Source organism: Saimiri boliviensis, chromosome 11, assembly GCF_048565385.1.
Source record: "Saimiri boliviensis isolate mSaiBol1 chromosome 11, mSaiBol1.pri, whole genome shotgun sequence".
Classification (NCBI taxonomy): domain Eukaryota; kingdom Metazoa; phylum Chordata; class Mammalia; order Primates; family Cebidae; genus Saimiri; species Saimiri boliviensis.
Genome location: NC_133459.1, coordinates 116,779,475 through 116,794,364, shown reverse-complemented (window position 1 = coordinate 116,794,364; position 14,890 = coordinate 116,779,475). Strand labels below are relative to the sequence as shown.

Genomic DNA, 14,890 nt, shown 5'->3' with positions numbered 1-14,890 from the left:
GGGATTACAGGCTTGAGCCACCGCGCCCAGCCGGTTATATACATTTTAAATGCTTGTATCCTGTCCTAACAGTGGATAGCACAGTTCTTCACGTATAGAAAAACATAGTTAACATTATCAAACAAATGCATATCCATTTTAAAATTTATTTACAGGCTCCTCCATGATTCATGCTCTGTGCCAGAGGAATTTCCAAGGAAAGGATGTAAAAAAGGATAATGCCCTCCTATCCCTAAGTAGCTCAGAGTCTAAATAGGAGGGTCTGACATGTAGTGAGTGCAGTAAGAGACAAAGAAATGAAGCACTTACATATGTATTATCTCATTTAGTCTGTATGATAAGGCTTTAATGTTGATATTCTTATTTTTCCCATTGAGCCCCCCAAAAATTCTCAGCTGTGAGAGTTTAGGAAATTTGCCTAAGATTACTCCACTGGTAAAGTGACAGAGGCTGGCTGGCAACTGAAGTCCTCTTTCCTCCAAGGGTTCCTATCTCTGCTACTCAGTGGACAAATTAGCAGTGTGAAGCAGAAAAAGGAAGAAGGTTTATTCTTCTTGCCATTATATAATTCATTCTCTCTCTCTCTCTCTGTATCACTCTCTCTCTGTATCTCTCTCTCTCTCTCTCTCTCTCTCCCCTCCACCCAAATTTGGATGATTTAATATTCAAAACCTTGTGTCATGAGCAGGGTATGTGGAGATGGGAATCGGAACCTAACCCTGTGACTCTTAATTGAGTGATTTGTTTTGACTGCAAACACACTTTTCAATCACTCACCTTAAGTTTTCAACTGCCAAGATAGCACTACTATCACTTGATGGCAGCACACCCAAATTCTTATGGGATTGGAGTAGTGGGGAGATGATTTGATAAATCTAAAATTATTAGGTAATAGTAACAGTCAAAATTTAAATTTTGTATGCTTCTGAAAGTTGATGTCATGCAACTGCACTTGGAAAAGATGATATGATGCTTAATTTTAGATTCATTTGTATAGTTTCAATAGATTCCATAGTTAAAACTTATACATTATAGATATAAGACTATATAGCTATATAGGCAAGGAGACTCAGACAATTTATTCTAAAATAATAAGAACACTAACGCCTTTCTGGCTAACTTCACAAGGGTACAACTTGACAGTTCTTGGCTTTATGTCCACAATGTGAATGCATTCTTGTTTCCTACCCAGGGATTCCACTGTTGACCTTGAGGCATGAGACACAATAAAAACCCACAGTAACCATGTAGACAACTCAGAGATGCAAGGCAGAGATCTTAATACCCAGGGGAGAGAACTCCTCACCAATGCGAGATGGGAGCTGGTGGATGTATTCTTCTTCTTTCCTCCCCCAGTGGACTGAGAACTACCTTCATCTCCATGCAACTGCCTTTGTTTCTGCTTTCAATGTCTTTATTGTCTACCTTCACTACTTTTTCAGCTGGCAAAGAGGTTCCTCCACCATCATCTCTTAAGCCACAGCTTTCACCCCTTTCCCTGTTGCTGCTGCCCCTGCCTGCTCCTTATTCACTACCTTCCATCCCCCACCCTTCTCTTGCCCCTACTCTGGCACTGAGAAAGCTATCACTTTGTCTTTTTACCCCAGTCTCAAAGCCCTCACTGTGCTCAGGAACCCTGATCTACTTAGATGATAACAAAAATATTTTCTTATTTTTAAAATGTTTTAAAGTTTTTTTTTGGAGACAGGGTCTTGCTCTGTCACCCAGAATAGAGTGCAATAGAAGGGTGCAGAGAAGGGTGGGGGATGGAAGGTAGTGAATAAGGAGAAGGGAGGGGCAGCAGCAACAGGGAAAGGGGTGAAAGTTGTGGCTTAAGAAATGATGGCGGAGGAACCTCTTTGCCAGCTGAAAAAGTAGGGAAGTGCTCATTGCAACTTTGAATTCCTGGGCTCAGGTGATCTTCCTGGCTCAGCCTCCTGAGTTGGAACAACAGGAGCGTGCCACCATGCCCTGCTAATTTTTATTTTTTAATTTTTTTGAAACAAGGTCTCACTCTGTTGCCCAGGCTGGAGTACAGTGGCGTGATCGTGGCTCATCGCAGCCTTGACTTTCCCAGCTCAAGTGATCCTTCTGCCTTAGCCACCCCCAGCAGCTTGGACTACAGGCATATGCTACCACACCTGGCTAAATTTTGTATTTTGTGTAGAGACAGGGTTTTGCCATGTTGCCCAGGCTGGTCTTGAACTCCTGGCTCAAGTGATCCACCTGCCACAGCTTCCCAAAGTGATGAGATAGCAAGCAAAAGCCACTGCGCCCAGCTTCTTCTAACTTTTTTTAAATTTTATTTTGTAGAAACAGGGTCTTACTATGTTGACCACGCTGATCTTGAACTTCTGGCCTCAAGAGATCTTCCCTCGGCCTCTCAAAGCTCTGGGATTACAGCTGTGAACCATCACACCTGGCCTTGTTTTCTTTTTAACATAGAGGACTCCATATAAAAGTGCTTTAATCCCAGATGAGTCACTAAAAAAGGAATACAGTCATGGTAATTTAGAGTGAGAAAAAACTTAGAGATTATCTAGTTATCAAACTCCCTTGCTTTATAGATGAAGAAATTGAGATTCAAGAGATAAATGACATGCACATGTTTATATGGTGTTCCTATTGGTATATCTATTACTGTATAACAAATTACCCTAAAACATAATGGCTTAAAACAACAACTTTATTATACCTAAACATTTGACAGGTTAGTAATTAGGACAGATATCAGCTGGGTGGTTGTTTTCCATGTGGTTGACTGAGGCCACCTGGTGGTATTTAGCAGGCAGATGACTGCCTGGAGGGTTCAAGATCGGTTCACCCACGTCTCATATTTAGGGTGGATAGACCAGAAGGCTGGGCTCAGTTGAGACTTAATCAGAGCACCTGCAGGTGACTTCTGTTTCATGATGGTCTCAGGGTAGTTTGACTTTGTACCTGACAGTTCAGGACTCCCAGAGACAGTGTTCCAAAATACTAAAAATAGAAGCTGCCAATTTGTGAAGTTCTCAGATCAGATAAGATCAATCAGAGAGAGTAGGAGTAAAACTGAACAATCAGAAATCTTCAATAAATATTGAATTGAATCTAACAGAGTTTTTTAATACTGATTTTCATGAAACTCTGACTTTTCCATTAATAGTAATCAGAGTCTGAATCACACTGAAGTCCTGAAAGAGAGGAGATAGATATTATTCTGGATGCCACCATTATTGTCATTTGCATGTCTGTCTCTGTTACTTTTTTATTTTAATTTTTTTAGAGACAGGAGGGTCTTGCTATGTCACACAGGCTAAAGTGTGGTGACCATTCACAGGCATGATCATTGCACACTACAGCCTTTAACTCCTGGGCGCAAGTGATTCTCCTGCCTCAGTCTTGGCACCATAATGACCTTGATCAAATTAATTAATTTTATTTGAGACAAGTTTTCACTCTGTTGTTCAGGGTGGAGTGCAGTGGTGTGATCATGGATCAGTGGTGTGCTGCAGCCTTGACCTCTCCAGGCTCAAGGGATCTTCCCACCTCAGCCTCCCTAGTATCTGTGACTATAGGCACGTACCACCATGCCCGGATAATTTATTTTTGTATGTTTTGTAGAGACAAGGTCTTGCTATGCTGCCCAGGCTGCTCTCAAATTCCTGGGCTCAATTGATCCACCGCCTTGGCCTCCCAAAGTGTTAGGATTACAGATGTGAGCCATCATGCCCAGCCAATCAAAATAATTTCTGATCCTTAGTGCCTATTTGAAAAATAGGGATAATAACAGGGTTGTTAGGCAAATGAAAATAGATAATACATGCAAAGTAATATAATGTTGACTATTATTATTTCAATCTTCTCTCCATCTAACCATTTTTCAACTTTGTACCATTCATTGCTCTTGTTGCACGTTGTGCTTACTGTTACATTTGCCACTCTAGCTTGTAATTTTCTTCCTACTCCCTTGAAGGTAAGAACAGGATCTTATTTATAGTGATATTCCCAGTGTCTGGCATGTAGAAGATGTTTGTTAGAGAATAAACTTTTTGGCCAGGCAAGTGGTTCACACCTGTAATCCTAACACTTTGGGAGGCCAAGGTGTGCAGATTGCTTAAGCTCAGGAGTTTGAGACCAGCTGGGCCAACATGGCGAAAACCCATCTCTACAAAAAAAATTAGCTGGGTGTAATAGCTTGCACCTGTGGTCCCAGCTACATGGGTGTGCTGATGCAGGAGGATTACTTGAGCCCAGGAGGTGAAGGCTTCAGTGAGCTGTGTTTGTGCCACTGCACTCCAGCCTGGGTGACAAAGTGAGACTCCATTTCAAAACAAACAAACAAGAAATAAAGTTTCAGCAAATTAAATTTCAAAGCTCTGATTGAGCTATTAGTGACTTATGAACTGAGCAGCAGCTAATCTACAAAATAAAAAGGAGCTCTGATGAGCTAAACAGAATGGGTGAGTTTTATAGGCAGAAAAAAGCAGAAGTAAAGAGAAACAAAAAACAAATAGATTGACCATTTCAGGGTTAATTTCCTTACAGGGATAAGGAAATCTTCTTGGCCTAATGGGATTTGGCTATTATCTCTTAGGTTTTGGTTTGGTAACGTGAAACTTTAGCATGAGTGATTCCATTTTGGACCTGCTATATATTTTTTTTAATATAAATGAATGTTGAGGAAATGAAGACTTTTTTTTGGCTATTCTAACCCTAACTAATATTCTCTCTTTTGAATGCATATAATAATTATAGTATTCACTACACAATCTAGCATTAATTATTTAATGTCTCAGGCCGGGCACGGTGGCTCACGCTTGTAATCCCAGCACTTTGGGAGGCCGAGGCAGGTGGATCACGAGGTCGAGAGATCGAGACCATCCTGGTCAACATGGTGAAACCCTGTCTCTACTAAAAATAAAAAAAATTAGCTGGGCATGGTGGCACGTGCCTGTAATCCCAGCTACTCAGGAGGCTGAGGCAGAATTGCCTGAACCCAGGAGGCGGAGGTTGCGGTGAGCCGAGATCGCGCCATTGCACTCCAGCTTGGGTAACGAGCGAAACTCCGTCTCAAAAAAATAAAAATAAAAATAAAAAATAAAAAACAAAAAGCAAAACCAAAAAAATATTATTTAATGTCTCTTATTGCTTCATGCATTGTATTTCTTCAATTAGATTAGATATTCCTTGAGGGTACACAGTAATCTAATAAATACATGTTAAATTATAGAAAAATATACAGTAGGCACTTAACAAATTATTGTTAAATGAATAAGTGAAACACTTTACCTCTTGCCTTTCCATTAATGACCTGTCTATTAATATTTCTAGGATCTTAGTTGTTAGAAGAAAAATAGGAAAGGATATTTTGAGTTTTGCTCCAGTGGATGGTGGTATATAAGTATCCTCTGTCACAAATTCACTTAATTACTTTGGAAAGTTATTTATAAGGTTATGGGAATCACTGTCATATTTATAATGTGCTACCACTTGGCAACCAATTACATAACTTCCTATGTTTCACTTATACTTTCTCAAATCTTTTTGATATTAATTGCATGGCACACTTAAAGAGAAAGCTTATTTAAAGTAGCAAAAAGATATTCTCCCATTTCAATGAAGCAAAAAGATTTGTCATGACTCAAAGTACAATGAAATATAGTTTATAGGCTGAGGTTGTATCATTGATAAGAATTTTGCTTTACCTTGCTATGAAGATTTTCTATGATAAATGCTCCAAAATTTTTTTTTCTTAGCCCTGCCTAAGCAGGACATAAAAATTTGATTATAAACTCATAACTGTTCCTCTCTATGGAAATCTTTAGTAAAAGGCGAAAGATTTGTTCATTGTGAAGAGAAACCAGAGCATCCAAAAGTTTTAATATTGCTGATCTTGAAAGGTCTGGCCACTGGTGGCAATGGAGCCTGGGTGAGCTGGAGGTGCCTGGGGTATGGGGCAGTTGGGCCTTCTGGTCTTGCAAAGGCCAGGAGTAGTGGTTCACGCCTGTAATCCCAGTACTTTGGGAGGCTGAGGCGGGCAGATCACCTGAGGTCAGGAGTTCGAGACCAGCCTGATGAATATGGTGAAACCCCACCTTTAAGAAAAGAAAGAAAGAAAGAAAGAAAGGTATCATGTGAGTAGTGGTCTTTAATCACTGACACTTGCCATAGCTCACATTAAGTGTGATTTGAGGATTGAGCCTTCCAGGGAGGAAGTGAGCTGAGAAACAGTTCCTAACACCTGGAAGCATCTGTACCTAAATCTTTTCAGGACTCCAGAGACCCCATAGGGATTTTCTCCACTAACTCAATTTCTGGAGCATCTAGATCCTGTCAATGTCTTGTATATTATGGTCACCACCGAATGTATACATTTTTGTTTTAAAAAGATGGCTGGGCACAGTGGCTCATGCCTATAATCTCAGAGCTTTGGGAGGCTGAGGTGGGAAGATGGCTTGACCCCAGGAGTTTAAGGTTAGAGTGAGCTATGATTGCACCATAGCACCCTAGCCCAGGCAATAGCTCAAGAACCTGTCTTTAAAGAAAAAGAGAAAAGTTTTATGGGCTGTTCAGATACCAAAGAATTTTTTTGGATAATTTTTAAAATTTTATGTAGGGTTAATTTGAGGATGCAGAAAGCATTCATCACTCCCAGAGGGGTTTCCACCTTTAGATAAGGCTGGAAAAAGAATAAAACCTCTGGGCTGGGCACCATGGTTCATGCCTATAATCCAAGCACTTTGAGAAGCCAAAGCAGGTGGATGGCTTGAACACAGGGGTTAGAGACCAGCCTGGGCAAAATGGAAAAATCTTGTCTCTACTAAAAATACAAAAAAAATTAGCCAGATGTGGTGGTATCTGCCTGTGGTCCCAGCTACTTGAGAGGCTGAGGTGGGAGGATCACCTGAGCTTGGGAAATTGAGGCTACAGTGAGCCGAGATTGTGCAACTGCACTCCAGCTTAGGCAACCAGAGTGAGATCCTGTCAAAAAAAAAAAAAAAAAGGAGGAGGAGGAGGAAGCAGCAGCAGCAGCAGAAGAAGCAGAAGAAGGAGGAGGAAAAAAAAGAAGAAGAAAAGAAACTCTGGAGTCAGATTTATCCTAGACAATTTTTTTTTTTTTTTTTTTTTGGAGACAGAGTTTCGCTCTTGTTACCTAGGCTGGAGTGCAATGGAGCGATCTCGGCTCACCGCAACTTCTGCCTCCTGGGTTCAGGCAATTCTCCTGCCTCAGCCTCCTGAGTAGCTGGGATTACAGGCACGCGCCACCATGCCCAGCTAATTTTTTGTATTTTTAGTAGAGACAGGGTTTCACCATGTTGACCAGGATGGTCTTGATCTCTTGACCTCGTGATCCACCTGCCTCGGCCTCCCAAAGTGCTGGGATTATAGGCTTCAGCCACCGCGCCCGGCTTATCCTAGACAATTTTAATTCCAGTTTTGCCACTGTGCTGGTCATTATCTTTGTCCTTCCAGGTTGATTCTCTGTCCTTTCTTTGCCCTGGTCTGTGTCCAGGCAAGGCCTGCTTCTCTGGTCTCTATTACCCCAGCTCACTTGCCCTCTGGCTTCTGGTTGGGTCAGGCCACCATAATGGCACCTTATAAGGTTACTGTATGGAGATCAGAGGGCACCAGGAAAGAAAGGTCAGAGTATTTATTGTACACTTCACCCCCATAGTCATATCCACTGCTAGAGTGACCAGCTTGGCCCAGCTTGCCCAGACTTTCCTAATTTTAGCACTGAAAGTACTACACCCAGGATGGTTGGTTGGTCTCCTAATCTATTGGCCTTCTCTTCCAAGTTTCCAGCTTTAGCTGCAGATAAAACCTCCCTCTCCTCATCTCATTTTTTTACCTTTTCATCATCTCTCAACCCGCTTCTGTCTCTACCAACATGATCCCACCATCCAGTTGGTTTATCTACCTTTTCATCTATTTTACTATTAATGTCTACATTGATGATTCCCAAATATACATCTATAGCACTCCCCTGCCCTCATATTTGGAGTGCTAACATTTATTGAAGGCTTATTCTGTGACAGAAACAGTTGCAAAGATTTTATAAGCATTATCTTATTTAATCTTCAGAATGAGCTTGTAAGGGAAGTAATATTATTATATCTATTTTAGTAGATGAGGAAACCAGACGTTTAAAAGGCTAGTCACCGGTGGATTAGCCAATTTTCAGACTCTGCCCTACGTGACTTCAGAGCTCCTACCCCTCAGGGAGATCCTGCCTGAGCATCCTCTATGTTCTTCCTCCTTCTCCAGTTCTAGTTTCCCTGATAACCTTCACCTCTGCCTGAAGTTTTATGTACATCTATTTGTCTGTTGTTGTTCCAAGAGGACAGGCACTTTGTTTCCCTTGTCTCTGTATACCACTATCTAGAATTGTTCTTCTTAAACTGGAGCATACATCAGAATAATCTGAAAGGCTGGTAAAAACACAGATTGCTGGGCCCCACCCCCAAAGTTTCTTTTTTTCTTTCTTTCTTTTTTTTTTGTTTTTTTGAGATGGAGTCTCACTCTCTCAGGCTGGAATGCAGTGGCATGACCTTAGCTCACTGCAAACTCTGTCTCCCAGGTTCAAGCAATTCTCATGCCTCAGTTTCCTGAGTAGCTGAGACTACAGGCATGTGCCACCACACCCAGCTAATTTTTGTATTTTTATTAGAGATGGGGTTGCACTATGTTGGCCAGGCTGGTCTCAAATAACCTGCCAGCCTTGGCCTCCCAAAATGCTGGGATTACAGCTGCAGCCACAGTGCCTGGCCAGAGAGTGCAATGGTACTATGTGTCTGGAAGAGAGGGGAACCAGAATACTTGTGAACAACCCTAAGGATGATCACAAAAATATATACAACAATAAAGGGTACAGTTTACTCTGACCAGAGTTCACTTTGCTTTATACTTCTGAAGGACCACAATTACAGCAGGTATTTTTTTTTGAGGCAGTCTTGCTGTCACCCAGGCTGGAGTGCTGCAGCAGCCTAGATTTCCTGGGCTCAAGTGATCCTACCACCTCAGCCTCCTGAATAGCTGGGACTACAGGGAGGTGCCCAGCTAATTTTTAAATTTTTTGTAGCGGCAGGGTCTTACTCTGTTACCCAGACTGCAGACTGGTCTTGAACTCCCCAGCTCAAGTGATCCTCCTAACTTGGCCTTCTAAAGAACTGGGATTACAGGTGTGAGCTGCTGGTGCCTGGCCAACACGTATTCTTCATGTTTCACTGTGACTCCCTGAGTGTCCTTAAATCGCTGAACACTTGGTTTTCTTAAATATTTGCTTACACCTTTGCACTCACACGTTTGCATAGAAAAATAAACTTTTTTTTGGATAGAGGCATAATTGACTTCTCCAATGTATAAGGATTAGAATACTTTTGTGTAGCCAGAGCCTAAAAGACCAGTAAATGGCAATTACAGGAAGGCAAATTATACATCTACATAAGGAAAAATTTTCAAATTATTAGAGTTTCTGAGGTGGAAATGAATGCCTTTGGAGTACTGAGTCACTGAAGATTTTGAAGTTGAGGCTTGGTGTCCACTTTACAGAAACGTTGAGGAAAACTTAGACCAAATGTTCTCCAAAACAGATGTTCTATAATTAGGCATAGCTGCACAGCAAATATATCTGTTTGTGTAATAACTTTAGCAATTTTTGGACTGCATCGACATTTTAATATTTTATATATTTACCTTAATGCCACATTCCTGAATGGGAATGCATCTACTTTTTTTGAGTCAAAATTTTCCTCAGCCAACGTATGAAGGTCATTTAAGGTAATTTTCTTTTTTGAAAGGAAGTTTTGCTCTTGTTGCCCAGGCTGGAGTGCAATGGCGCCATCTCGGCTCACTGCAACCTCTGCTTCCTGGGTTCAAGCAAATCTCCTGCTTCAGCCTCCTGACTAGCTGGGATTACAGGCATGCACCACCATGCCCGGCTAATTTTGTATTTTTAGTAGAGAGGGGCTTTCTCCATGTTGATCTGGCTGGTCTCAAACTCCCAACCTCAGGTGATCCACCCACCTCAGCTTCCCAAAGTGCTGAGATTACAGGCGTGAGTCACCGTGCCCTTGTAGGTAAGTGGGTACAATGAGGGTCCAGTAAGAAGACAGACTTAAAAGATTAGAACTATTATTCAGGAGAAGCAGAGAAGTGGAAGGGTATGACCACAATATTTAAAGTATTGAGTGGTGCTGGATAAAATGAATATACTTATTTGCCATATTCTGAGATCATAGGTTGGGTGAACCCCTTTTGAAATATGAGCCAAGTGAGCTTAAACCACAAGAGGTACTTTTTCAGAGGCAGAAAAAATACGGTGTTCACTATCCCTGTGACATAAGATGGGACAAAAACATGAAATGGTTTTAAAAATATTTTGACGAAATTATAAAGGTTCTACACGTGGCTACTAAGAGGAGCTGGGTTTTATCTAGGTGTAAGTTTTTTTTTTTTTTTTTTTTTTGAGACGGAGTTTCGCTCTTATTACCCAGGCTGGAGTGCAATGGCGCGATCTCGGCTCACCGCAACCTCCGCCTCCTGGGTTCAGGCAATTCTCCTGCCTCAGCCTCCTGAGTAGCTGGGATTACAGGCACGTGCCACCATGCCCAGCTAATTTTTTGTATTATTAGTAGAGATGGGGTTTCACCATGTTGACCAGGATGGTCTCGATCTCTCGACCTAGTGATCCACCCGCCTCGGCCTCCCAAAGTGCTGGGATTACAGGCTTGAGCCACCGCGCTCGGCCCCTAGGTGTAAGTTAAAGAGACAAGCATACAATTTCACAGCTTGTCAGTTGGGACCAAGTCGGTAGCAGAATCTGGGCAGGATAAGGGTCTGCACTAGTAAGAATTCTGTATTCTTAAACCATTTTGCAGGGGACTATTCTCAGATTTCATTACAACTAGGAAGGACTGCAAAGCGGGTAAACAGAAAACAACCTTTCATCGTTAGGAAACAAATCATCTGAGTCTTTCATAAAAGCAGCTCCTGATAAGGAATTTGGGACTGGACAGTGAATCGCTGAATAAAATTTAATTCCGACATCCTGGGTCTTCTCCCCGCTGAAGGAAATTCTAATAGAAGGCCTTAGGGTGAAGGTAGAGGAAACGTACTTTAAAAGAAATCGGCACAGCAAGATGCACAGAGCACGGTCACGACCATGCACACCGAAGGTGGCACTTGACCCTTTCCTGCGTAGCAGAGCCAGCCGGCGATCAGGAGTGCAGTCGCTCACTATTGTGTTCGCCCCGGCGGCGGAAGGACTGAGCGTCACTGCAACGTTAAAGAGTCCTTCTTTGTTCAGCCCCTGCCGGGGACGCGGGGCGCGGTGTTCATCCGCGCTCGCTGCGCAGCGCCCGTCCCCCCGCCCTCGGCTTTGGAGAGCTGCCATTCGGCACCGGAGTCGCTCCGCGCTCCCAGAATGCACCGGCAGTCCGCGGGAAACCAAAATGGCGAGGGGCTGTAGTGAAGTGGGCTGTGTTTGAGGCCGGTGTAAGAACGTTCATTCTACCCCCAACCCTTGTCCCCAAGGACCTCGGTTTGTGTGTGCATATGTGCCGGCTGCCCGGTGGGGCGGGTGCCCAGTAAGTGCTCGGACTCGCAGGGGAAGCGCCCACGGGGACGGATTGGTTGTTTTTTCCTGTATGAAGCGGTTGGCACCACTGAAGTGACCGAATGAGGTGAGAGACCTTGGCCTGGGAACAGACTCTTCCGCAGGAGATGGGGGTGGGGGGGAAGGAGGAAGAAAGGAGGCAAGTCTAAAAGGGAAAGATGGAGGACCGAGGTGGGGGTGGGGGCTCTTGTGTGCGGGTGCCTTGCATTTATGTGTATGTTGAAAAGAATGGATGTAAAGGAGTAGTCAGTTGAGTGTTGGAGAAAAGAGGGACCAAAGGAGCGAGTGGGTCGTTGGGGGAGTCTGTTGGAGGAACAAGATAAAACGCTGAGACGGGGGAAGCTGCGTTCGGAGGGCAGGAAGGAACCTGGGGGCGGGAGACGGTTGGAGGGGCTAGATGAACCTGGTGACGAGGGGGTGGGGAGCCGATAGGAAGACCCGCTGGAAAACGGGGGCTGAAGGAAATGTGGGGAGCAGATTGGAGGGCTGCCTGGGACCTTAGCGGGGCGCAATGGGAAGTAGCAGTTTGGAATCGGAGGGTGGTGGAATTGTATGGAATTGGAGGGTCGAGTGTAAGTGCTGGTAAGGATACGGGAGAGACTGAAGTGGAGCTTGGAAGCACGAGCTGAAAGCTTCAAAGGGAAGGTGGGAGGGAAAGTGAGATGTGGGAGAGCTAGGTACCTTATGTTTGGAGCGTACCAAAAATCTGAGGCATTTCTTCTGTTTAATGAAACCCAACTCATAGATATGTATTGCATTTATTTTACCACTGAGGTAATTATGGTTTAAGGAATTTTAACTAATTTTCCAGGATTTCTTAACAACATTTCGGTAGTGCCAGAACTCGTAAACTCTGACTGTGTTTGACAATCTGGTGTCTTTGGTTGCTAGAATTTTTCTTTGGAAGCAATTAGAGGGAACAGATGGATTTATCGGGGTGCTCTGACGAACAGAAAGGGTTTGTGAACAATGGGAAAAGGCTTATGTAATGTTACTCTATTCCTTAAAACATTTAACTTTGATTAAAGATAGAAACCATCTAACACTAACTTAAAATGTGAAAACCTAGCTAGGCCTGTCTGTAATACATAGGAAAGCACCATGTGAGGTCAGTACAGAGCTAGAAATATGTAAATAGTACCTGATTTAATTTGACTCCAGAGCCTCCGGTGGTAATAGCAGTAACTTTCTCCTTCAGATCGATTCCATGTGACCCTCTTGTATACCTAGCCTACAAGCTGGTTTCAATTTCCATGGTTTCATTCTCTCTTGGGAATTCCTTTTTTTTTTTTTGGCACTAAATTTCAAAGATAGTTGAATGTAGAAGTAGTTAATGTGGATGAAAAGTAATTAAATTCATAATTACCTTTTTAAAAGGTTTGAAAATGCTTTAAAGGGACCTGTTTTGACTGATGGCTATAGGTGCCCGATAGTTTAGGCAAGAAAATAGTTGATTTAAAATTTCTTAACATAAAGTGTTTTATTTTCTATTTGGAATATTATTTACACTGCAGCTATTGGCAGTTATAGCTTGAGAGGGAATGCAAAATGACTCTGTTGTTTTTTCAGATTCCTAAATATAAAAATGTATTTGAATTCATATTTTAAAATTAGTTCACCTGCATTCTTTAAAGTGCTAAAAATGTTCTAAATATTTGAATTAAGAACGCACCTGTTTCCTGATACTGCATTTATGATGTTAATGGGTATTAACGGAAATTTGTAACTATCAGGATGAAGTGCACGCAGTTTTAGAACTAGTTGTACGGAAATCATCTGGTTAAGCCTTTTTTCCAGTTATCCCCGTTGCCTCAAAGCTCTGTTAGGAAAGAAATTTTATTCTGTGTATTTTACTGGGTCGTAAACTCTTTGATTTCATGGATTATAAATATACCTTTTCATGAGATCTTTGAAGGATAATTTGCTTTAATCATTTTTCAGCAGAATCTTTACATCTGACTTGAGGAAACTGGCAGTATAGTGTTAACCTATGTTTTAACAGAGGAATTTGCCTCCAAGGAGTTGCCATAACTAATATCTGTAGCTTAATAGTTCTGAAAGTAAAACTTAACTGCTGTTTTAGTCTCCACTTCCATGAATGACCTTTGATGGCTAATATTTTTGTACTTTGTTTTTCCTGTGCTTCAGGAAAATTTGTTTTATTGCTGTGAAATCCAGTATAACAATCCTAAATTGGATCGTAAAAGTTTTCCTGTGGATATTTCTTTTTTTTTTCTTTTTTCTTATTTTTGAGACAGAGTCCTTCTCTGTCACCAGGTTGAAGTGCTATAAAGTTGAATTCTATAAAGAATTCAAGTGATTCTCCTGCCTCAGCCTCCTGAGTTGCTGGGACTACAGGCCCACGCCACCACACCCAGCTAATTTTTGTATTTTTAGTAGAGACACCTTTTCACCATGTTGGCCAAGATGGTGTTGATCTCTTGTTCCATCCACATCAGCTTCCCAAAGTGCAGGGATTACAGACGTGAGCCGCTGTGCCTGGCCAGATATTTTTTATGTATTAGAGTAGTGCAATCTAGTAGAAATTTCTCCAGTGATGGCACTGTTCTATATCTGCTGTATCCAGTATGGTAGCCACTAGATGCATGTGGGTATTGAACACTAGAAATGTAACTAGTGAGACTAAGAACTGAATTTATAACTTAATTCATTAAAACTAAAATTTAAATGACCACATGTAGCAGTGCTACTGTACTGGACAGCACCATATTAGGGATTGTTGCATCCATGGATTAGGAATTGTCACACTCATTAACCATGGAAACCACAGGAATCCAAGGATGAGGAACTGCCTTAGAACTAAGGAAGTTCAGATTATTTTGTACATTTAAAATGAAGTATTCATTTTTACCACATACCATGTCTTCTGTCATATTTTTGTTTGCATATAACATTGCAACAGAATAATGAAAGGTGATGACCTCTCTGGTCTTTTTAAAATATGAGATTCTGCTTCCTGTGTCAAAAAACAACAAAAAATGGATGTTAGGAATGTTTTGTTGTTTAAAAAATTTACTTGTTTTTTAAACAACAAAACTTGGGCCGGGCGCAGTGGCTCAAGCCTGTAATCCCAGCACTTTGGGAGGCCGAGGCGGGGGAATCACGAGGTCAAGAGATCGAGACCATCCTGGTCAACATGGTGAAACCCCGTCTCTACTAAAAATACAAAACATTAGCTGGGCGTGGTGGCACGTGCCTGTAATCCTAGCTACTCAGGAGGCTGAGGCAGGAGAATTGCCTGAACCCAGGAGGCGGAGGTTGCGGTGAGCT

At 42.2% G+C, this 14,890-nt stretch overlaps 1 protein-coding gene and 1 non-coding gene across 3 annotated transcripts in view; one reads left to right on the top strand and one right to left on the bottom strand.

Moving 5' to 3' along the window:
• Positions 1–5,737: 5,737 nt before the first annotated feature.
• On the bottom strand, positions 5,738–5,851 carry LOC120360554 (U5 spliceosomal RNA). The gene has a single exon (XR_005577019.1). It is a non-coding gene; the product is annotated as a U5 spliceosomal RNA (small nuclear RNA).
• Positions 5,852–11,385: 5,534 nt separating this feature from the next.
• Positions 11,386–14,890, top strand: part of MTF2 (metal response element binding transcription factor 2) — a 57,898-nt gene continuing 54,393 nt past the window's right edge. Inside the window, exon 1 of one of the 2 annotated variants that reach the window (XM_003933297.4) lies at positions 11,386–11,666. In XM_003933297.4, coding sequence (XP_003933346.1) covers positions 11,662–11,666 — 5 coding nt within the window. In that variant the 5' untranslated portion in view covers positions 11,386–11,661. The remainder of the gene's footprint in view (positions 11,667–14,890) is intronic. The other variant, XM_074381418.1, reaches the window with a different exon arrangement.